General features: G+C 43.3%; 1 protein-coding gene and 1 long non-coding RNA gene across 3 annotated transcripts in view; one reads left to right on the top strand and one right to left on the bottom strand.

Moving 5' to 3' along the window:
• DNMBP (dynamin binding protein) overlaps positions 1 to 23,471 on the top strand; it is a 114,506-nt gene extending 91,035 nt beyond the window's left edge. For both annotated transcript variants that reach the window (XM_027960464.3, XM_027960465.3), the window contains 11 exons: positions 5,093 to 5,240; positions 5,804 to 5,821; positions 6,187 to 6,386; positions 7,925 to 8,055; positions 9,108 to 9,212; positions 13,321 to 13,449; positions 15,162 to 15,494; positions 15,854 to 16,033; positions 17,434 to 17,632; positions 19,984 to 20,525; positions 21,758 to 23,471. In XM_027960464.3, the coding sequence (XP_027816265.2) occupies positions 5,093 to 5,240; positions 5,804 to 5,821; positions 6,187 to 6,386; positions 7,925 to 8,055; positions 9,108 to 9,212; positions 13,321 to 13,449; positions 15,162 to 15,494; positions 15,854 to 16,033; positions 17,434 to 17,632; positions 19,984 to 20,525; positions 21,758 to 21,943 (2,171 nt within the window). In that variant the 3' untranslated portion in view covers positions 21,944 to 23,471. The remainder of the gene's footprint in view (positions 1 to 5,092; positions 5,241 to 5,803; positions 5,822 to 6,186; positions 6,387 to 7,924; positions 8,056 to 9,107; positions 9,213 to 13,320; positions 13,450 to 15,161; positions 15,495 to 15,853; positions 16,034 to 17,433; positions 17,633 to 19,983; positions 20,526 to 21,757) is intronic.
• LOC121817647 (uncharacterized) lies at positions 3,317 to 19,925 on the bottom strand. The gene is made up of 2 exons (XR_006057699.1): positions 19,794 to 19,925; positions 3,317 to 3,541 (listed from the first exon to the last, which is right to left on the bottom strand). It is a non-coding gene; the product is annotated as an uncharacterized LOC121817647 (long non-coding RNA).
• Positions 23,472 to 24,586: the final 1,115 nt, after the last annotated feature.

The following is a 24,586-nucleotide window of genomic DNA, read 5'->3' as shown; positions in this document are numbered from 1 at the left end:
TATTATTTCAGAAACAGGTGTTGTTTTTTTTTTCTTTTGTAGGAGACAGAGAAGAGCACTGGTATTTAATAGTTTTACTAGGAAAATGAAGTTTTAGTTACTTAGTTCCCAGGTTATTTGGTCTACTTTGTGGTGATATAGGATGCTTGCAATAGAAGAAATTTTTGTTGTTACATTGTGTGATATTTTTCAGATTGACAGTTGCAGTCTTTTAGTGGGTCATGAGATCATTTTAGGACCCAGTAACTCAGTGGGTTTATCTCACAGCTAAGGAACCAATCATATTTAGATAAACCCCAGTATTACAATAGGCTGCTGGCAGATTCGTCCAACTTTGTGCAGGAAGAAGACATTGTCTTTGTTAATCTGGTCAGGAACAAACCTGCCATCTGCTTAGGAAGGGGAATCTGTCTCTGTCCCCCAAGGCTTTCTGTTATACAAACATCCTTGGGAATCCAATCTGGAATAAGAACTGTCCCAAATCATATAGAAGTGCCATGGAGAATTGATCTTCAAAAGGTTGCCTTTCTTTATCTTTACTCTTATTAATAAAGAAATCTACTGAATGATTTCTTTAAAAAAATTAATACCCAGTATATGTATATTTCCAATAAAATAGAAAATATCAGAATGCACTGTAAATAATAACTACAGTTTTTGAAATTTTTATTTCAGTTCTACATAATGTGTCCACTGAGTCATGATTTAAAATGTGTTTATTCACATGGGTCATTGTCAAAAACATTTGGAAAACAATTATCTGTTTCTTATAAACAAGGGAATTGTGTTAGTTATCTATTGCCGTGAAACAAATTTAGTGCCTTAAAACAGAAACAGGTCACATTTCCTTTGGTTCAGGAATCTGGGAGTGGCTTAGCTAGGTGATTCTGGCTCTGGGTCTCTCATGAGGTTGAAGTCGAGCTGTTATCTGGGCCGCCAACATCTGGGGCTCAATCAAGGATCTGGTCCCAAAGTTCACTCAGATCCTCAGTCCTCAGTTCCTTGCCATGTAGTCCTCTTCACTTACATGACGGTGGCAGCTCTCTTTCCCCAAACTGTGTGATCCGAGAGAGAGACGAGGCTTGAGATGGGAGCCAGTGTCTTCTGTAACCTGTTCTCAAATGTGACACACCATTGCTTCTGCCATATTTTACTTGTCATACAGACCAACGCTGGTACCATGTGGGAGGGGACTTCCTGTCACTTTGGTATTTTATTAGAATCAAAGTGACAAGATGTTACCATAGTTCTAGCCATCCCACTACACACATCACAACATCCAACAGAAGGAAAAAGCGACCCTGTGTCATTTAAGGATAAGTGGACCTTTCCAGAGTCCCCTCACTGGAATTCTCTCTATTTTTCACTGGCCAGAACTGGTCACATGCATATGCCTACATAGATTACTAGAGAGGGGAATGGGCTCATGATGTTGACTTAAGCTAGGTGGTGCTGACCTGACTCACCAGGGAGAGAAGTGGATATAAGAATAGTCGGGGCTCTGCCCTCCTGCAGAAAGGGGTGGTGGCTGTGGGATGGTAGGTGATAGTGCAGCTTGGTTAATGTTTCTCCAGGGTTTATTGTATTCCATACACCCTTTCAAGATATGTCGAGCTTGACTGCACTTGTTCCCTACAACAGCCCTGTGAGCTTAACCTGCTATTAATCTTAGTTTACAGGTGAGGAAACTGAGACTTTGGCAGGGAAGTAATCTGCCCAGGGTCACATGGCTAGCACTCTGTTGGACTGACACTCAAACTCAGGTCTTTCCTGTTGTCTCTGCGTATGCTGTTAGCCTCTGTACAGAAGCTGCTTATGTATTAATAGTACTTTATGGAATGGCAAGAGAAACTGAAGCCTGGGATCCTGCTCTCAGCCTCACTGGAGAGGCCAGAGGTCAGAAAAGTTGAGGAAGGAGACATACACGTTGACTGGAGGAAGCCATGGTGACCCCATTTTTAAAGAATGATATTATTACCTGTATATTGTGACAACAATAAAAGAAGAAATGAAAACCGAATATCCATAATCTCACCCCGTATGATTTTAGCCATTTTATTTCTCCCCTTCCCCTCTTGCCCCAAGACACCAGGAATTTAGGTAGCAGACTGAGATGAGCTGAAGGCACGCAGAGGATGGGGGAGGAGAGGGCCTGGGAACCAAAGGGCTTAGGGCCTGAGAAGAGGGTTAACTTTACAAGGAGGGACAGTGTGCAGTGACCATGATATACAGTAGGCGAAACTGAGGCTGAATGAGCACACCAGGCTGGTGGGCTTCAGTCTTGGTCAGCAGGAGGCCAGGCAGTGCACTCAGGGGGAATTAATAAAGGACAAGGTTTTGCATATCTGATAAGGGAAGGTTCTGGAAAGTCAGGGAAGGCAAATTAAAGCATTGTTCAGCCACTTGCAAAGGGCAGATTGACTTGAATTGCATAAGCAGTGTTTTATTTTTCTCAAGTTTATTTTAATATGTAGTATATATTTTGATATATAAATATATATTTTACGTGTAACTTTTAATATATTCACATGGCATAAAATTTGAAAGGTAGAAAGAACTGCTTAATGAAAACTCTATCTGTCCCTGCCACTTAGCTCTTCTCAACCAGAAACAACTAATGTTACTAATTTTCTTATATCTCCTTTTGGAGATTCATAACAGAACTTACATATGTATTTTCTCTACCCTGGTCCCCCATCCCCATTTTTAAAAAAAGGTAGAGAAACAGTAGCATACTATTCTGGAGAAGGCAATGGCACCCTACTCCAGTACTCCTGCCTGGAAAATCCCATGGACGGAGGAGCCTAGAAGGCTGCAGTCCATGGGGTGGCTGAGGGTTGGACACAACTGAGCGACTTCACTTTCACTTTTCACTTTCATGCATTGGAGAAGGAAATGGCAACCCACTCCAGTGTTCTTGCCTGGAGAATCCCAGGGACGGGGGAACCTGGTGGGCTGCCATCTATGGGGTCGCACAGAGTCGGACACGACTGAAGTGACTCAGCAGCAGCAGCATACTATTCAAAACTGCTCTGCAGTACGCTTGACTTCCCTTTTAAAAGTATGCCTCCCAAGCAGTTTTTAATCACCTAGGAATAGAAATGAAAAAAGTATACAGTGGATAATGTGGTGAAATTCCAAGGTAATCCAGGATGCTGGAGAAAGCACCTTTGAATTGTAAGCCTGACTGGAGAAGAATTCTAGTACAGGCAGGACAAGGGTCCACAGGGAAGGAGAGAATGGTCGGTGTTCAGGGCTTGGATGACTTAGAACATGAGGAGGTTGAGATGAGAAAGAAGTACCAGGAGACTCTGAATATCTGGTAATATGTAAGGAACTGGCTTTTAATTATTTTAAACATGTCCCACAGAAAGAAAGATATTTTACAGAACGGCCAGGATCCACGTCTGTGCGTGTCTGTCTGTGCTCACTTTTCACTGTGTGCAGTGTTTTCTGTTCGTTTCTGTTCCATTCTGTTTCCTCAGATATGTGCTGATCGTACCCATAGAATAGAGTCCATCACCTATTCATGGGTTGTGACCTAAATTTGAAAAGACACTGTAAGTTAAGGCAGAGCTTTGCTAGGTTGTAGTTGATATAGAAGAGTCACAACTGGGGAGGCTGGAAAGCCTTGAATGGAGGAGTGTGCAGAGTCATGGGTGTCAGCATGAAGGTTCTAGCAGTGCTGGGTCGGGGGTAGGGGGGTGGAGGATACGAGGGGAAGAAGCCAGGCAAATATCAGCTGGTGAAACTGAATGGAGACACTGGTGGCTCAGGGTCTCCACGGTGGCCCTGAAGGTCAAGAGGAAGCAGCCCCACTCTTTCACTCCTGGGCCCTTGAGGCACAGGGTTAGCCTAAGGCTGCCAGTGAGACAGCAGTGCCAGTGTGATGTGTGTGGACACAGGCAAGGCTCTTGGAGGAAGGAGCTATAATTAAGGAAATAGATTTCATTTAAATACAAAGTACTCTGCATGAGAATAGGGAATTCCATAGGACATAACAGGCGGGAAACAGAGGTGACCTTGTAGAGAGAGATGGGGCTCCCTGAGGGAGTGGCTTACACCCAGAGCAGCTGGGAGAGAGAGGTGCTTGTAGGGGAAGCAGTAAGTAGGGCCAAATGTTGAGGGAGAAGCTCAAGAATGAGAGGATGTTGTCTTTGGGGGAGCAGTGCAAGCTGAAGAAGGAAGGAGCAGGTTCTCTGAGAGAGGGAAGAGGGGCAAGAGGAAGGGTTTTAACAAATCAGGGAGTCTGCATGCTCAGGCAGCTGCTCTAAGTGCGACTGCTCCGTGGAAGCGTGTTTAGGAACTGTTCCTTTGCCCGACGTGGGGGTGGGGGTGGGGGGTCTGTGGGTAGATTTCAAGGAGTCCACCAACTTGGATAGAAGTTTATAACAAAAATGTAGCACTGATTTAAGATACGATTATAGGGAACAATGACTTTCTCACCAACTAAAGTCACATGCTCGTATTACATTAAGTTGTTGCAGGTATCTCGAAATCCCAGGAACAACCCATGTTACCAGTTTCTTATGTCACTCATCATACTTGAAATTATGGGGTGTTCGATTCATTGCTGTGTTTTGCTATTCAGTGTTTTATCAAGAAGTACATATATTACTATATCATAGATTCAGGGAGTTTTATATTATGGATATTTTAATATAATAAACTTCATTTATAGTCCTTGTATTTAATTTATGCACAAAGAAAAGATTAGAAGCTGCTGCCATAGAAGGATCTCTTTATCTCTGTGGAGATTTGGGGCTTTGGGAGCTAAGAGGTCTTTATAGGTTCTGATCACATGACTATGTAGAGAGTACTTGATTACTCTGCCTGACTGAAAAGGGACTGAAGGCTGTTTCAGGAACTGGGTATGTGGGTGTGTGTGCATGTGTATAGGTTCTGAAAAATAAAAACATGGATGAGATAGTTCTCTTAATTTTGCATTAAATAAGTAGAATTTTAAGCTATTACAGGGAAACAGCTTCTTGTTTAAGGGATAGGATTATCTGGTATTAAAGTTTGGTTATATACCTTCCATTTAGGATGCTGAGAAGGGAGTTACTAAAAACACCCTGTGTATATTCCACAGGACCTGTGTTTCTTGATCACCGAGATGAGCTTGAAGGAACATACAAGGTTTACTGCCAGAATCATGATGAGGCCATCTCATTGCTGGAAATCTATGAGAAGGATGAGAAGATCCAGAAGCATCTTCAGGACTCCTTGGCAGATCTTAAGTAGGAGTTTTGAGCACCTCGTTCCATCACAGCTCTAGTTCTGCCTGTAGGAAGTCACTCCCATGTCTCTCTAGACTTCTTATGACATCTATGAATCTGTCATATTTTAAATATAAGCAGTACATCATTGGAGATCCTTCTGTGTAACTTGCCCTTTTCCCGTTCTGTATCATGGAAATCTTAAGCAGCTTCCTGCTTGTAGTTATATCCATTAAAATCAGTTTTATTTATAATACAAGGTTAGCATTTTCAGGTAAGAAGCTGCCAGGAAGATAGTTTGGTCTTCTTGACCATCGTGAGCGTCTCATGTCTTAGGGAGACAGGTTATGAGGATGTAATATGTGTCTGAATAGGTCAGAGTGAAGTTAGGGGCTCACTGACTTTTTAAATAGACTAGAAATGCCACCATAAACATTCACAGTTCCCCTTTTATCTCGTGTGTTTTTTGTCTGCCCAGCTAATAGGCATTAGTTGGACTAATATGTTCTGGGAGGAATGTGAAAATCAGCATCAGTATTTTCTCTAATCAGCTGTTTCTTCTTTTCATGCTCACTGCCTTATAGGAGCCTGTACAACGAATGGTGAGTTCCTGCCTCTTTTTTGTTTTCTTCTTTCATAGGCAGAAGCTAGAGGTCAAGGCAGGTCTAGAAGTAGACCTACCTTGCTGTATTTTCCTCGGTAGCACTTACCACCAAATGACACTTTGTATAATGTTGGTTTGGTTATTGTCTGCCTCTTCCCACCAGGCAGGGACTCTTTCGGTTCACTGCTAAATCCACAGCACCTAGAACACTGCCTGATATTTGTTAGGTGCCCGGTAAATGTGAATGAATGAAGTTGGGAAGCAAGGTGAGAGAAGGGAGCTGTATTAGGAATGACAAATACTGGCTACAGGCCCGGTGTTATTGACAGTTGACCAGAGTCTCTGTTTTCCCTTCTCTTGTAGGGGATGCACAAATTATATTAACCTGGGCTCGTTCCTCATCAAACCAGTGCAGAGAGTAATGCGTTACCCATTGCTGCTGATGGAGTTATTGAATTCCACCCCTGAATCCCACCCAGATAAAGTGCCTTTAACGAATGCAGTCCTTGCAGTCAAGGAAATCAACGTTAACATTAATGAGTATAAACGTCGAAAGGACCTAGGTAAGAAAAGCATACTTGCTGAAAAGGAGGCACGCCCTTGAGAATGTTCTCCTGAAAAGAATTAATTACTAAACCAGAGGTGGACAGGCAGATGGTAGGTAATAGAGCTGTGGTGAAGAAATGGCAATAGAATTTGGGGAAAATGAGATCATGAAAGAAAGCAAGCAATGATGATAATAAAAGCACAGCCATGCATGTTGGAAATGAGGCATCTGTGACAAAGCTTTTAGCAATAAGTCTTTCCCAGGAGATAGGAAGACCAGTTAGAGAATGGGTGATCAGGACAGTTCCTCCAAGCTGAGTGACTGCCTTCTCATCGCACTGAAGGGAATCCCTTTGGGTCCATTCTTGCATCTTTGCTCTGCATGTTTGCTTCCACTTAAGCTAGAAGTTTCTTGTCTTCTTTCAGAAAACCCCAGTCTGCCCACCTCTCTGGCCCTATCAGTCCTGCCTCTGGTCTGAGCCCCTCCCCTCACCCCTAAAACTGTGCAGTCAGTTGACAAACCACCCACTCTTTCTTTATGATAGAGGACAAACTGAACCATGTCTTCTCTCTCATGAAATCTCTCGTCAAAACTTTGATTTTGAATACTCAATGAGTATAGCATGATTACCATGCTATAATAAACTGATCTATCACTCATATACTCAAAGAATCTATAATGTAGCCTCTCTGCCTGTCTCTCCACTATTCTGCATATTTAGCTAAAATCATTTCCCCCTCCTGCTTCAGCTATGTCACCCACGTTTATGTGTAATGTTGGCTGTGGCTGTGAAAGCCCCTCTGGCCATCGAGCCCTTGGTCTTGGTTCATATCTCGTCATATAATGTCATCTTCATCTCCTACAACAGTTAAGTGTGCTTTTCTCTGCCACCCAGACTTCCCTTGCTACCTTTCTACTGTTATTTCTGGGGTTTTCTGCAGATTGACTGATGTATGACACACAGTCAGACAACTCCTGCATAGCATTTCACTGTGTGAGATGATTGCATATAAATGTCTCATTTGTGTATGAGACCATTTAAAGTGGGCAGGTACTGTTACAGTCTTCATTTTATTGGAAAGGAAAATGAGGCTCAGAGAAATTAAGTGAATTATTTAAGGCCACACTTTTTTTTTTGGCCATGCCTCACAGCTTGCAGGATCTTAGATCCCTGACTAGGGATTGGACCTGGGCCCTGGCAGTGAAAGTGCATAGTCCTAACCACTGGACCATCAGGGAATTCCATAAGGCCACGCCTTGATGAAGCAACAGACCCAGGCGTTGAACTCAGAGGTTGCCTTGACTCCAGATCTTAGGCTTTTTTCCTTGTACCTCCACGACCTTCCTTCATTGTCTCTAATCTTCTCCAGTCTCTGCTGTTCTCTGGGTATCCGATCTGTCCATAAATGGTGATTTGGATTAATATTTTGTGGGCTCAGTCATAAGCTCATTGAAAATAAGCACTAGCTCTAGTTTGGGTTGTTAGTCTCATTTGTAGTCTATCCATGCTTGGAAGAGAGCTTTCTTCACTCACCAGTTTGACTCACTCCCCAGTTCTCAAGTACCGAAAGGGTGATGAAGATAGCCTCATGGAGAAAATTTCCAAACTGAACATCCACTCCATCATCAAGAAATCCAACCGGGTTAGCAGTCATCTGAAGCATCTCACTGGCTTTGCTCCACAGGTGAGGTTACTGCCCTTGAAGGTTCACCGTGTCTTTGGCTGCTTTTCAGGGCTCCACAGGGCAGCCAACATGCTGTGAATTGGTAAGATTCCCCTCTTAGTATCCTCTTGGTGTTTGCTAGCTGGGAGATAGAACATCCTGCAGCTACTATTTGTTTGTTTGCTGCCTTGGGTCTTAGTCGTGCCATGTGGGATCTAGTTTCCTGCCAGAGTTTGAACCCAGGCCTCCTGCATTGGGAGCATGGAGTCTTAGCCACTGGACCATCAGGGAAGTTCCTCTACTGTTTATTTAAATCAACTGCCCCCCGCAACCCTCCATCTGAGCCTTAAGCTGCTTACAACGTGTACAGAGACAAATCAGGAAGCCAAGTCTGTCATCATGTAAGAGTTATCATGGTTTTAGACACCCATAAGGAGTTTATCATCTGTTTGGGGAGACAAAATTGTGGACACGTGAGGGTAGAAGGGATTTAGAAGATCACCTAGTTCAACGCCATACATCACATGTAAGGAAATGTAAAGTCTAAAATCTGAGTGACTTGTAAAACAGCCACAGAGAAGATCCAGAGTCTCCAAACTTCGTGTGCTGAACCATGTGAATGTGATTACAGTCAGTGGAAAATACCAACTAAAGAATCAGTTGCTAAGCTTTGCAGTTTGATCTCTACACAGTGTGTTACTTAAGTAAACAGGAGCTCCGAGAGAGTGAGTTTCATGTTGGCAAGATTTAATCTGATCTTTAAAGGAGATGGGCAGGTTTGGCATAGGGAGAGGGAGGGCAAACCTGGCCAGTCAGCAGCACCGGTGAAGCCAACAGCCTGACCAGCAGGGGGTTTTTGTCAGGAATAGAGGGGAGTTGGGTGGAGACAGGTGTGCCTGTGTATACTCAGGAGCTCTGGGAAAGCCTGGAGAAGTGCTTAAATCCAATTCCATATGATTCAGAAACATCAAAGGCTTAAAATTTAAACAAAAGATGTGCTTAAGAAAGATGCATTTCTAGTAAAATCAACTGAGGGAGAGTCCAAATTTGCTAACAGCACTTATTTTGAACAGATTAAAGATGAAGTATTTGAAGAAACAGAGAAAAACTTCCGCATGCAAGAAAGATTAATCAAATCTTTTATCCGAGACCTGTCTCTCTACCTCCAGCACATCCGGGTGAGTAAAGACCTTGTTAGAATTGCTGACAGTGTAATTCCAGCCATTCTCCTATTCATCCGGCATATTGCTTAACGAACGTGGAATAACCTGGACTCAAATGACCATTATAACATGACAAGCTTTTTATTGGGATTCTTGCAGATTATTTGAAAGTTAAACATCAGAAGATCAGCACAGTTGTATTCATAGTAAGGGGACCTAGCTCTTTCCTTTATCTCTTTCAGTCTTCACCCTTTTTTCCCTGTTTCCTATATCCAGTTACATAAGAAGCACTCATCACAGTTCATTTTGTCAGAATCATTTTGAAGATCAAATAGTAAGAGAATGGTTCCTATGGAGGGGGGCGTACTTCCTAATAATCATATTCATCTACAACTGTCCGTGGCCCTCGAAGGCTGTTAGAGCCACTAACACGTCTAGAGAGTTGGAAGAACTTAGGAGATCATGGAGGCCCCGTCTTCCTTGCCTGAGGCAGGGCTTCCTTCATGAAGTCAGATCCAGGACTTTCTCTTAAAGCTGTAATTTCTCTGCTGATTTAATAGAAATTAGGGCTTCCCTGGTAGCTCAGCTGGTAAAAATCCACCTGCAATGCAAGAGACCCTGGTTCGATTCCTGGGTCAAGAAGATCCGCTGGAGATTTAATAGAATAGTGTTTAAATAAATATACCATATACCCCTGTCCCTCACACAGGAAAATCTCATTCTGTGAAGTAATTTCCTTTAAAAAAGATCCTTTGCTTTTTAAAAAAAATATTTTTTCTTATTATTATCATTTTTTAACTAAGTAAAATGGTGCAGAATTTAAAAGCTGCCAAAGGAATGTTGTTGTCGTTCAGGTCCTAAGTTGTGCCCAACTCGTTGTGACCCCATAGACTGAAGCAGACCAGGCTTTACTGTCTATCACTATCTATCAGTTTGCTCAGATTCATGTCCATTGAGTTGGTGATGCTATCCAACCATCTCATCCTCTGCTGCTTTCTTTTCCCTTTGCATTTAGTCTTTGCCAGCATCAGGGTCTTTCCCAATGAGTCAGCTCTTCACATCAGGTGGCCAAAGTATTGGCATTTCAGCTTCAGCATCAGTCCTTCCAGTGAATACTCAGGATTGATTTCCTTTAGGATTGACTGGTTTGATCTCCTTGCTGTCCAAAGAACTCTGAAGAGTCTTATCCATTACTAAGTTTGAAAGCACCAGTTCTTTGGCACTCAGCCTTCTCTGTAGTCCAGCTCTCACATCTGTACATGACTCCTGGAAAAGCCATTGCTTTGACTATGTGGACCTTTGTTGGCAAAGTGCTGTCTGTGCTTTTTAATACAGTCTAGGTTTGTCATAGCTATTCTTTCAGGAGCAAACATCTTTTAATTTTGTGGCCGCAGTCACTGTCCGCAGTGATTTTGGAGCCCAAGAAAATAAAATCTGCCACTACTTCTTTTCCCGCATCTATTTGCCATGAAGTGATGGGACCAGATGCCATCATCTTCATTTTCTGAATGTTGAGTTTTAAGGAAACTTTTCCACTCTCAAGGGGCTCTTTAGTTCCTGTTCACTTTCTGCCATTCGTGTGGTAATGTCTGCATATCTGAAGTTGATGATATTTCTCCCAGCAGTCTTGATTCCAGCTTGTGATTCATCTAGCCCACATTCTGCATAATGTACTCTGCATATAAGTTAATAGGCAGGGTGACAGTATATAGCCTTGATGTACCCCCTTTCCCAATTGTGAACCAGTCCATTGTTCCATGCCTGGTTTTAACTGTTGCTTCTTGACTTGCATATAGTTTTCTCAGGAGACAGGTAAGGTGGTCTGGTATTTCCATCTCTTTAAGAATTTTCCAGTTTGTTGTGATCCACACAGTCAAAGACTTGAGCGTAGTCAATGAAGCAGAAGTAGATGTTTTTCTGAAATTCTCTTACTTTTTCTGTGATGCTATGGATGTTGGCAATTTGATCTCTGGTTCCTCTGACTTTTCTAAATTCAGCTTGTACATCTGGAAGTTCTCGGTTAACATGCTGTTAACTTAAGTCATTATATTTCTTTTTCTGTGATTTGGGTGTATATGAGGGCATTTCTATTATTTAAATCATTAGCTATCTACTAATCATTCGTTATCTATTGCAGTATACTTGCTTTACAGTGTTGTGTTCATTTTCCCCTGTACAGCAAAGTAGCTCAGCCACACGTAGATGTGTATCCCCTCCTCCTTGGATTTCGTTCCCATTTAGGTCACCACAGAGCTTTGAGTACAGTTCCCTGACTGTATACAGTCAGTTCTCGTTAGTTATCTGTTTTATACATAGTAGTATATATATATAAATCCCATTCTCCTTCCCAGCTTGGTATTCACACATTTGTTCTCTACATCTGTGTCTCTATTTCTTCTTTACAAATCAATTCATCTATGCCATTTTTCTAGATTCCACATATATGTGTTAATATATGATATTTGTTTTTCAGTTTTTGACTTATTTCACTGTGTATGGAGGAAATGGCAACCCACTCCAGTATTCTTGCCTGGAGAATCCCCATGGAAAGAGGAGCCTGGTGGGCTACAGTCCATGGGGTCACAAAGAGTCAGATATGACTGAGCGACTAAGCACACTCCGTATGGATAGTCTCTAGGTCTATCCATGTCTCTGCACATGACAGTTTTGTTCCCGTTCATGGCTGAGTAAGATAGTAATATTCCATTGTGTGTTTTCATACACCGCATCTTTTTTATCATTCCTCTGTTGGTGGATATTTAGGTTATTTCCATGTTCCAGCTATTGTAAATAGTGGGACAATGAATATACAAATCGTGTGTATCTTTTTGAATTATGGTTTTCTCTGAGAATATGCCCAGGAATGGGATTCATGGGTCATATAGTAATTCTGGTTTTAGTCTTTTAAAGAATCTCCATACTATTCTCTTGGGCTTCCCTGGTAGCTCAGATGATAGAGAATCTGCCTGCAGTGCAGGACACCTGGGTTTGATCCCTGGGTTGGGAAGATCCCCTGGATAAGGGAATGACTACCCACTCCAGTATTCTTGCCTGGAGAATTCCATGGAGAGAAGAGCTTGGCAGGCTACAGTCTACAGGGTGGGGAAAAGTCAGACACACTGAGTGACTAACACTTTCATACTGTTCTCAACAGTGGCTGTATCTTTTTACATTCTGGGGGCACTGATTTATTGATTTAATGTTCTTTTCTTATTGACTTACAGTACTTTTGTATATGTTGGAGGAAATAGCCTTTTATTTGAGATGATGGTTTACAAATATCACACACATGCACACACCCCAGTTTGTTGACTTTTGAATTTACTTAAGATTTTTTTGTGTGTAGAAGAGTTTTATTTTTGTGTAATCTAATAAAACTTTTATGGCTTCTTCATTCCATGTCATACTTTAAAAGGTCTTTTCCATTCCAAGTAATTTTTAAAAGATCTCCTATGTTTCAGTACTTTTATCATTTTATATTAAAGTCATAAATCTAGCTGAAATTTACATTAGCACATAAGGTTTGAGGTAGGAATCCAGCTTTTTGCTTTTTATCTAGTTGTCATTAGCATTTATTGAGTAATCCCCACTTTTTGATATGCTTCCTACATTTCTTTTAAATAGCAAACTCTCCTTATTTTAAAATTGTGATTAAGGGGTCTTCCTGGCAATCCATTGATTAAGACTGCGTGTCTATTGCAGGGGGTATGAGTTCCATCTCTAATTGAGGAACTAAAATTCTGCATGCTGCAGGGCATGGCCAAAAATAAAAAATAAAAATTGAATTAAGTAAAGATCAGGGCTTATAAGACTTTTCAGGAGCACACTGGCTTAAAGTGAGAGATTTGACCAAGTGTATTTCCCTTGCCTTAGGACTCTTCCCTACAGTTCCTCTAATTTTGTTGTCTCCCTATTGACCATTCCCTCCCCCCTCCATGCTTTCTAAGTACATAGCAAGTGTACACCAGAGCCCCCAGGTCTTAAAAGGCTTGTCTCCATAGCAGTGGGTGATAGCCCTTGGACGGGCAGGTCAGTTTGGTTCTGACTGCTAACTGCTGTCTCAGGTGGATGATGGAAGCCGGAAGTTCTGTCTGGTCTTACCCATGTTTGTACCTGGCCACAGGAATCGGCATGTGTGAAGGTGGTGGCTGCCGTGAGCATGTGGGACGTGTGCATGGAGAAGGGACACAGAGACTTGGAACAGTTCGAGAGGGTGCATCGCTACATCAGTGACCAGCTCTTCACAAACTTTGTAAGTGACTCTTCAGCCCACTTTTCTTGCATTGGCCCTTTTCCCAGGCTTCTCTCTAACATCCGGCTCTTGGTGAAGTTCATGCCGTAGAGACATGCTTCCATGGACCAGGAGTCCCAGTGCCCTTTAGTTAAAGGATTTTATATTCAGAATGTGGCTTTCAGTCAGTCAGCTAAAAGGACAGGTAGGACCTGCGTATGTGCAAAGAGATTTTTTTTATAGCTAGTGACCAGCCCAATTTCAGGGGACAAAGGAAAACTTGGAAATTTAATCTGGTATCACTGTTGATAACTGACCAAAAGAAAACAACTAAAGGATTAATGATTTTAAAAGGAATATTTCGGCACAGTTAATAGTTTAACAAGTAGATCTTTGAAATCGCACAAACTACTTTATAAAGACTACTAAATGTCAGATTGCTTGGGAAACTCTAAATGGAGAGAGAGAGATCCTGAATAGAAATGAATGGGGTTTGATAGTATCTTGGAGGTATCTGGATGCTTGAGGCTAAGAAAACATGATAGTTGGGAAGCTTACAGGTACTCTGACAGTAGCATCTTAGTAAAAATTTAGTAAGTACCTATTTATGTTCTTTTTGCATCCATATTGCGCCCTTGATATCTATCCCTTTAGAATTAGACAAAAATCTTTGAAAAGTGAAAACAATTATTAAGTAGTTATGAGTAGAAGATATGATGGGTGTGTGAAAGTTTCTGTACCCCAGATTTATGTAACAACTAAATCTTTTCATTTTTTATTGAATTATGGTTGACTTACAATATTGTGTAAATTACTTCTCTACAGGAAAGTGACTCAGTTTTATATGTGTGTGTGTATGTTTATATATTCTTTTTCATACTCTTTTCCATTATGGTTTATCACAGGATATTGAATATAGTTCCCTGTGCTACACAGTAGGACCTTGTTGTTTATCCATTTTGTATATACAGTTTGCATCTGCTAATCCCAAACTTCCATGTCCTCCCTCTTGCACCCCCTTCTACCTTGGCAATCAGCAGCCTCTTCTCTGTCTCTGATTTTGTTTTGTGACAGATTTTAGATTCCACATATAAGTGGTATGATACAGTGTTTGTCCTTCTGACTCACTTCACTTAGTGTGATAATATCTAGGTCCATCCATGTTGCTGCGGCTGAGTAGTATTCCACTGTGTTTATGTACATTTTCTTTATCCTGTCATCTGTCGAAGGGCATTTAGGTTGTGTCCATGTCTTGGCTATTGTGAATAGTGCTGCTAGGAATACATGAGGATGCATGCATCTTTTTGAATCATAGTTTTGTCTGGATATTTGTCCAGGAGTGGGATTGTTGGATCATATGGTAATTCTATTTTTAACAATTAAACCTTAAGTTAAATTCAGGCTATGTATAGACATGTACACATAAGTGATACCAGATAGATGGTCACATCTGGGTTATAATGCAACATCATGTTTATGTAGTTGAGCATTTATTGTCAACTGTGGAGCTGTTTTGCATACTCTTTGGTGTGTGCAGATTGTTGGGTGAAGAGTTACAAGCTGAGAAGCTTTGTGTGCAGACATCTGGTATCAGATAGGCAGAACACTGTTGGATCTGCACAGGTTTAGCTTGGAGCAAAGCAGGTGGTCCAGGATGTAACAAAAGCCACCTGGAGAGTGTTCTAAGAATCACAACTTTGAGACTGAACACCGTGCCTTTCTCTTTTTCACAGAAAGAGAGGACAGAGCGGCTGGTCATCTCTCCCCTGAATCAGTTACTGAGCATGTTCACAGGACCCCACAAGCTGGTGCAGAAACGCTTCGACAAGCTTCTGGACTTCTATAACTGTACGGAACGGGCGGAGAAGCTGAAGGACAAGAAAACCCTGGAGGAGCTGCAGTCGGCGCGGAACAACTATGAGGCCCTGAATGCCCAGCTGCTAGATGAGCTGCCCAAGTTCCACCAGTACGCGCAGGGCCTCTTTAGCAACTGCGTGCATGGCTACGCCGAGGCCCACTGTGACTTTGTGCGTCAGGCGCTGGAGCAACTGAAGCCACTGCTCTCGGTGAGACCCTCCCTCCCCATGGAGAAGGGGACTCCCAGGTTCTCCCCAAGTTTTTTGTGCAATACATGTCAGGATTGTCAAGCCATTATTAAGCTAGGCAGGTTAACTATGTCACTGGGTCAAGCCCATTGGGAACTGGAATTCCTGATGCCTTGACGGTGCTGGGGATCCCATGGCCTTGAATGGTCTCTTGCCACCCTGAGCCACCCTGGAGGAGCTGGGCCGCTGGGCCTGTGGCCCCCTGGCTACAGTGTTGGTGGCTCACACTTGAGGAGTTTCAAGGAGACTGTGCCAATCCTGGGGTCTTTTACGTGTGTTCTTTTCTCCCCTCTGTCTCTGATCTTGTGCATGGACTCCAGCTACTCAAAGTCACCGGCAGGGAGGGGAACCTGATTGCCATCTTCCACGAGGAGCACAGCAGGGTCCTGCAGCAGCTCCAGGTTTTCACCTTCTTCCCAGAGTCTCTTCCCACCACCAAGAGACCATTTGAGAGGAAAACCATGGACCGCCAGTCCACCCGAAAGCCGCTCCTCGGCATGGTGAGTGCAACCAGCGACGCTCATATGGCCTGGTGGTTAAGCTGTGAACTCCTGAGCAAGACCACCTCGGTTCAGATCACAGTTCTGACAGTGACTCACTCTGTGTCCTTGAGCCTCAGTTTCCTCATGTCTAAAGCACCAATAATCGTTCTAGCTACATCATAGGGTTGTTTTGCAATTTAAACGAGTTAAAGTATGTAGAGCACTTAGGTGTTAGCCTGGTACATGGTAAGCATTATTCGAGTAAGCTATCATCAACGTTATTGATTGACTCAGCTCTGTCTCTACCAATTAACAATTTAATGAATTTAAATATTTTATAATAATTGGAGAACAAAGGTTATTGAGTTCAAATCTGTCATGTGCTTTCTTTCTTTACTTACTATCACTAGGCACCAGCAGTATGCCAGCTGGTACAGACTTCAGATGCCCTCTGCAAAGCATTCTTGGGGCCTAGTCTCTACAGTGAAAGGAGCTAATAAAGCATTAATATTACTACTTTGGTCATCAGTTAAGGGAACTGGTTTAAGGATATGTTAATTCTGCCAGGCTCCCTATTTTTGATCATGTATTGGAAAAATTATCATCTGATAAACTGCCAGGTAGTTTTTGGCTGGTCACTTTTTACCTGGACTTATTTTCGTTTTGAACTCAGTTCTTCTACATTCTGAAAAGTAGGGTAAACCATATGGGGTCACAGTCTACAAGACTGCTGATCTGTCTCTGCTTCAGTATTTTTGTCCCATATAATCCCGTAGACTGTAGAGCAATTACCTTTCAATTAAAAAATAATTTTAAAAATTTTTATATGATTTTAAAGTGAGTGATAGTCACTCAGTCATGTCCGACTCTTTGCAACTCCATGGACTATAACCTGCCAGGCTCCTCTGTCCATTGGGTTCTTTAGGCAAGAATACTGGAGTGGGCTGCCATTTCCATCTCCAGTGATCTTAAAAAAAAGTATCACATTTTTTATCACTTTACGTTCTCTTATTTTATGAATATTATTTGTTTTTAGAGATGAGAAGCCAAGATAAAGTCTCAGTTGTTTAGAATCATATAGCAGAATACAAGGAGACCTACTCATATCACTTAGATATTTTGATTCTTTAGGTGGCAGTTTAACCACATATTTTAATCACAGGATAACAGAGCTAAAACTAAGGATGTGTTAAATTTTCTTACTCTAGCTGTAAAGGCACAGAAACATGACCTAAGAGATTATGGTTTTCCCCAGCCACACAGGCTGACTCAGTGCAAAAGCATGTGATAGGAGCTGGGAGCAGCTGGCTGTCATTGCCTCCGTTTCTGAGACTGACAACATACGTGATTACATACAGCTACTGGGGTAACAGCCAGGGAGGGGTTTAGCTGATGGTATCTCTTATATCTCCTGTCAGCCAAGTTATATGCTCCAGTCGGAAGAACTTCGAGCCTCACTCCTGGCAAGGTATCCCCCTGAAAAGCTCTTCCAGGCAGAACGGAACTTCAATGCAGCCCAGGACCTGGATGTCTCACTTTTGGAAGGTGACCTAGTGGGTGTGATCAAGAAGAAGGACCCCATGGGCAGTCAGAACCGCTGGCTGATTGACAATGGAGGTAAGAACAGTAGAGGACAGATTGTTGTTTTCTAGTCGCTAAGTTGTGTCTTGATTTTCTGTGACCCCAATCGACTGTAGCCCACAAGGCTCCTCTGTCCATGGGAGTCTCCAAGCAAGAATACTAGAGTGGGTTGCCATGCCCTCCTCCAGGGGACCTTCCCAAGGATCGAACCTGTGTCTCCAGCAGGCGAATTCTTTACTGCTGAGCCACCAGAGAAGCCCCAGACACAGATTACCATGACTCTAAATGAGGAAAAGAGTGGTTTGGGCTGTGCCTGAGTCCTGTGTAGGCCAGCAGAAAATATGAGAGTCTTTGATTAAAGGGAAAAAGAAAGTGAAGTCGCTCAGTCGTGTCCAGTTCTTTGCGACCCCATGGACACCAGGCTCCTCCATCCATGGGATTTTCTAGGCAAGAGTACTGGAATGGGTTGCCGTTTCCTTCTCCAGGGAACTTCCCGACCCAGGGATCGAACCCAGGTTGCCCACATTGTAGACAGACGCTTTCCGTCTGAGCCACCACTTGATCTTAGCCAAACCTTAAAAGTTTACTCCATCTAATGCTCAAGTCATTATAGAGCAAAACCAGTTTTTTATTTTTTTTTGAAAAATTTCAGAGAAGACTCTGGAATTACTTCACTTGCAAGATGCCTTGTTTTACATTTACAGGCACTGAATCCTGCCTGAAGGGTCCTTTGCCCTCTGCATCGCTGAGTGAACCATAAGTTCTTTACATGTGTTTTGTGAACATATGAATTTAAAACTTGTAAGATAGGATTTTTTGGGGGCCCCCCCAAACATAATTTTACCTCATGACTATTTAGGAAATGACTTTAAAAACAGCTCACAGCTTTTCCCCCCCCCCTTCTTTCTGGTGGGAGTTGGGGTAGGGAAGGGGTACAGAATTGTTTTTGTAAAATACAAAGAATGCCAATCCATAATTCTTTTTCCACAGTTCCAAAATCTGAAAACCTTTGAAAATAAGAGGGTTTTTTTTTTTTTTAAAGAACTAATTTGCCTAAACCTCCCATGATCTGAACTCATTTGGTGACAAACCTGAACAGATGATGAGAGGCTGTTTATGACCCTTACTTTTTCCCTTTTGGTGTGACTAGTCATGTTTTGCTACAGAAACCTGAATGGGTTTGACTATGGGGTGTTGACCCAGTCCTAAATCTCCAAATCTGAATTCCATAATACATCTGGCCCCAAATGTTTTAGAGAAGGATTGTGGCTTCTATAATAAACACCTGTATTCATACCATGAGAACTGAAAATTTTAATATTTCTCAGTTTCTTTAAAAGTGTCTTGTGAATTTTTTTTCTCCTTTCCCAGCCCCCTGTTCTGCTTACCCAGAATAATAAAGCTTGAAGTGGGAAAGGCAGGACAAAGGAAGGGGCCCCCAGGGCAATGGCAGGTGAGAGCCACTGATAGACCGATGGCCTCTTGGGGAAGATGCAGACTGTGTGAGCTCCTCTGTCCTTGGGTTCCTAGCTCCACAGTCCTGATGAGTAAAGTCGTAGCAGGAAGCCCACAGCATCAGGGTCAGCTCTTAGACGCTCCACCCCTTGCTGTCTGCCTAGGGGACTTCTCGCCATCACTCAGAAAAGAGAACAAATGCAAGCTGGCTTTTTTTTAGGTCCAGGAAACACACTGACGGTCAAGACAGATGACCCTGGCTCAAGTGGAGGTTACATACTCCAGGTCCCTGCCTAACAGATAATTCTTTCTTATTCAGTATTATAACAGTGTTTCCTATAGGTTAGAGATCTCAGTTCCTAATTTGTGCTGAAGGTTTTAGCTGAAGGCCCTCTCTGTCCTCATCTTAGGAAATTTATTGACATGAACACGTGTTTGGTGTGTATTCTAACTAATATAAGCAGTTTCCTACTCTAGTTCTCAGTATTCCCACCGCATTCCTAAACCAGGGGTGGAGAGGGCAGGGAGGCATATGGGAAGGGCTCTGTCAGGCTGAGGATGGTTTTTAAATTCTTCTTAACCACACTCTATGGACTTGAACACATCCTTAGTGAAGTCTTCCCCTTACCTTTGCTCCCATAGTTTGGTGCTCTTGTTAAAATGTCTTCATCTGCTCATGCTCAGGCGTGTGGTTATTTTTGTTACTGTCTCTCAGTTCTCAGCAAAGCCCCTTGTCACTCACCTGTTGGACCAACAGCCGCAGTGTCTGGTCTCTGCCATCCACTTTGCGCCCTGGGATGATGTCTGTTCTCTTCGTCTCCTGACATCTTATTCCCTGTCAGTATTGCCCTTAAGCCATAGTTTCTCCTCTGTTGATTTCCTCCCGGCTCCTCCCACGAAAAGCTCTTGGTGTTTGTTTTTCCTCCCCGCAGTCACCAAGGGCTTTGTGTACAGCTCCTTCCTGAAGCCCTACAACGCGCGCCGCAGCCACTCCGACGCCTCCGTGGGCAGCCACTCCTCCACCGAGTCGGAGCACGGCAGCTCCTCCCCCAGGTTGCCACGGCGGCAGAACAGTGGCGGCACCTTGACCTTCAACCCCAGCAGCATGGCTGTGTCCTTTAGCTCAGGGCCTTGCCAGAAACAGCCTCCAGATGCATCTTCCCAGACAGAATTTGACCAAGGAACTCTCAGCGCATCCTTGAACTCAGAGGGCAGTCCTTCCAGATGCCCCTCGGACCCAGACTCCCCCTCCCAGCACAGGCCGTGGGACTCGGGCGATGCGGTCAGAGACCTTCCCCAGCCTGCCCCTACCCTGAGGAACTCCCGAAACTGCAGGCATCCAGAAATGGTTGGTTCCTCCATGTCAGGGCGTAACGGGCAGGGTCGAGACCTCCTAAAAGCAGGCGCAAGAACAGCACTGTCTCTGGATGACAGACATGAACAGCCAGAGAGTAGCGAGGCGGAAGGCAACCAGGTGAGTGCGCTCGGTTTCCATGGTTACTGCGCTGCGTGTGGATGCAGGTGATGAGCGCTCAGGAGTGGGCGAGGCCTGACCCGGCTGGGGGTGACCCTGGAGATGGGCCCACAGATAAATCCTTAAAGGATTTCCAGAAGCTCACTGCTGTGAGAGTGGGCAGCCCCAGTCTTCTGGACCTCCGGTGGCTGATTTCGCAGGCTGTAGTGTTGTGGGGCGTTTACCAAGTGTCACCATGAAGCTTTTCACACTCTTCCAATGCACTTCCAATGATTCTTCCATTGGTATAAAGTCTGCTGTTTAACTCATCTACTTAGCTTCTCATTCAAGTAACTAAATTTCTAGAATTCAGGAATAGAGTTCTGATTCTGTTTCAGTTTTTCCCGTTCTTTTTGTAATGGCCCCTTCTTTGTATCATAAACATTTTAAACCTACATATTTTAAAGCCACTTTCACATCCACAGCTGAGGAATCCCTGGCCACCTGCCCTTGCTCACTTGCAGCAGTGAGTCTCCAAGTGTGTCTTACCTTTGTTGGCGAGCTCTCTGTGGTTCTGACAAGCCCAGGACACACGCCCCAGCTCTGGCCCACCAGCGGGCTGGTGGACATGGACCAGGAAATGACCCTTTCTGAGATTCTGACTTTGTGCAAGGGTCTCCGTTCTGGCCTCATCAGCTCCAGCCCTTGAGCACCCTTGGGTGTGTGTTCACTGTGTCCCTGCGGGCCTCATGGTTCCTCCTCCTGATCACTGACCACCACCCTCACTTTGCATGCTAGCCCTGTTATGGGCACCTAGTGAGCACCCTTTCTTCCTTTGGGATTAGATGTGGGTTTTTTGTTGTTTTGTAAAGATTTTTAAATACAGAATTTCTGTGTATGAAAGAGCATCCTCATGTCTCATCTATCTTCCTTACTGGCTGAAGCTTTTTTTCCCCTTTTAAGGCAACTCTGAAAGAGTAAGTGAATTTTGGTTTTCTTTAAAGCTGTCCTATTCATTATGGTAGCCTTCAGCCATATTTAATTTACATTTAAGTTAGGTAAAGTTAAAATTTTAAATTAAGTCCTTTCACCTCACTGGCTGTTATTTCAAGTGCTCAGCTGCCGTGTGTCTAGGGGCTGCCAAATTGGATGGTCCAGATACAGACGGTACCCATCACCCTGGGAAGTTCTGTTGGGTAGCTTTGCTTTCAGATGTTTCCCATTTCCTAACTCACTTTCTCTCCCTCTCATAGGTCTATTTTGCTGTCTATACCTTCAAGGCACGGAACCCAAATGAGCTGAGTGTGTCAGCCAATCAGAGACTCAAGATCCTAGAGTTTAAAGATGTTACAGGAAATACAGAATGGTGGTTAGCTGAAGTCAATGGGAAAAAGGGTTACGTTCCATCCAATTATATCCGCAAAGCTGAGTACACCTGAGCCTGTTCTGCTTCCCACTCAATCTTGCTGCCTTCACTTCCTTCTGCTGAAGGGTTCTGGTATCCACCAAGAGGGCTCCTGCTCCTGAGACACTAGCCCTGCCACATTGCTTAATTGTGGCACAGTGGTGCATAAGTCTTGTTCTCTTTGATTGGGTTGTCAGCCTTGATGCTCACTAGAATCTCTAGAATTTGAAATGGACCTTGGTGCTTGCAAGTGATTCAGTGACCGTGAAAAGAGAAGCAAGTCCTGGGGTCAGCCTTTGGAAATGAGAAATTTCCAATCAGAAGACCAGTATCCAGTATATGCTAGAAGCTGTGCTATAGCATTAGAAGAAGTTGATGTTGGTTGTGCCATATTGAGTGGGGTGGCCCCATGCTCCGTGATCAACTGACTGGAAACCAACTTGGATGAATTCTCTGGGAGCCCTTTCAGGCTGTGCCTCTGCATGTGGCAAGAAGTTTGTCAACATTGTACCAAATCTGATGTTTCAAAACCTCAGTGTCTGGCACATATTTGCACACACACCCCTTATTTCTAAACATCCCTAAAACACTGCCATCTGTAATCTTTTTCTTATTTATTTCACCACATTTCCAGATTGGGCAAAATTCAACTATTGAGTCAGCTAAAAATGTTCATTTGGGTTTTTTTGTAAGATCCAATGGAAAATCCCAGACGAACTTTCTGGCCAACCTAGTACTTCTTTCTCCTCTTAAAAAATGTTTAGAATCTTCCTTTCCCCTGAACTTTGACATGAAAGGTTCATTTCCCATTAGGTGCTATCCTCCACACCTTGCTGACACCATCTCTATACTGTCTGTGTACAGTAATTTTTCCTGGCTTCTTTCCTGAAGCTGAATAGCTGATAGACTTTCTTGAGAGAACGGGATCGGAGCTCCCACTGTTCCCTTTGGGGGATTCATTCTGCAGTGGGCTGAAGCCAGTCCAGCCCAGAGGGAGGCTGGATGCCTCTCCCCTTCCTCCACACTACTGTCCACAGATGAAGAGACCATAATGCACGTTTATCTCATTTGAATCTGGGTAAACAGTCCAGAAGTAGCTTATCCTAGAGTTGGAAATAAGCGTTCTCTGTTTCATCAGCCCCCGTGCTTCAGAGACCGTGGTCTAAGCCAAACAGAATCTAAAGTGCCTGATTGTACCTCCTCCACCTCAGGAAGATGTTTCCTGATCCTAACACTAAGATTCCCCCCTGAAGTTTGTATGTGAGCAGGGCTCTTATTCTTAAGGTCTGCCCCAGATTGAAAGCCTGCCTTGGAACAGGAAATCATGAATTTTGTCTTGCAAGAAAGGGCATAAAGAACAGCTTACAGCCCTTGCTCCTCCAAATGCACCTTCACCTTAAAGTCATGAGTCAGGAGACACCCGGGGGCTCCTTGGCCACCCCGGGGTCTGCTGGTCAATCAGAAGGCAGCAACGCAAAAGTATCTCGTGAATAGTGTTTATACCTAGAGATGTTTATATTTAAGTAGTTATTTTATAAATAAAAGCATTTCAAGGGCCATAAGTATGTTTTCTTGATTTTCTTCCTGGTTTAGCCTGAACCTTCTTATGTTTCTGGGGGTACCTTCTTGACGATTCAGTGATGCTCAGATTTTAAGAAATGGGAGAGGCTTAAGTGAAGAAACTCAGGTCAGGAATTCCTTTTCAAATATGATTTCAGCAGAAACACTCTATACTCAAAATACGTCCATGCTGCATTTTAAGCCATTTCGTGCAGTAAATCCTAGCAGAACAGAAGAGCTGGGAATTCTTGAGAGGTAAGTATTTCGCAGCCATTATAGATGCGGAAACTGATGCACTAGTGCTGAGCTAACATAGAGTCAGACCGCAGCTCAAGCCAGGTTGGGTGTTGGGAGGGAGAAGTAGCAGGAGCGCTGGCCAAGGGGGTGCCCATGAAGCAGTTGCCTGAGGCTGTTAAGGAATAGAGAACGTGGGTGAAAGGTAGACTCTGGAGAGAAAGCTTACAGGCCAGCGAGGCTCACTTATTTTACGAAGAAGGAAGATGGGGTCCAGTGACATTGTGACCTGCCCAAATCTTAACATCACGTTTTTGATGGAGCCTGAATCTAAACTTGGGTCAGGCTGAGCCTTTCCACCCTGTTCGGAGCCAGACTGACTTCAGACACTCAAGTGCATTGTGACCTTGGCAACTTACCCAACCTAGGCTTCAGCTTCCTTATCTAACATAGAGATAATAGTTGTTATCTGCCTCATGGGGTTGTGGTAAGGGTGGGATGAGTTAATAGAGTACTAGGACATTGCCTGGCACATAGCAGACAATAAACTAAAGAGCCCCGGAGGTCCAAATCAAGGAATTTAGATTTAATGAGAAACTCCTTGTTACCTAAGCTTCCTAAGCAGATTGCCTGTTTATAGGAAAGCTTAATGATAGTGGGATGATTTGAGGGGAGGACAGATCAAAGGTCAGAAAAATCTAATTTAAAAAAATTAACTGGCTTAGATTTCAGATTGCTTGTGAATGAAAAAAGCAGCATCCTATAAAGATACGAAGTTAGAGAAATGATGGAATCCTTAACAAAGGGGAGATCATTGGGATGGGAGCAAGTTTATGAGAAGATAAGTATTGTTTAACATGTCTGCTAGGTCTTTTTATTTTTT

This window comes from Ovis aries, chromosome 22 (genome assembly GCF_016772045.2).
Source record: "Ovis aries strain OAR_USU_Benz2616 breed Rambouillet chromosome 22, ARS-UI_Ramb_v3.0, whole genome shotgun sequence".
In the NCBI taxonomy this organism is placed as follows: Eukaryota; Metazoa; Chordata; class Mammalia; order Artiodactyla; family Bovidae; genus Ovis; species Ovis aries.
Note: the sequence above shows the minus strand (reverse complement) of the source record. Positions and strands in the feature narration are given on the sequence as shown.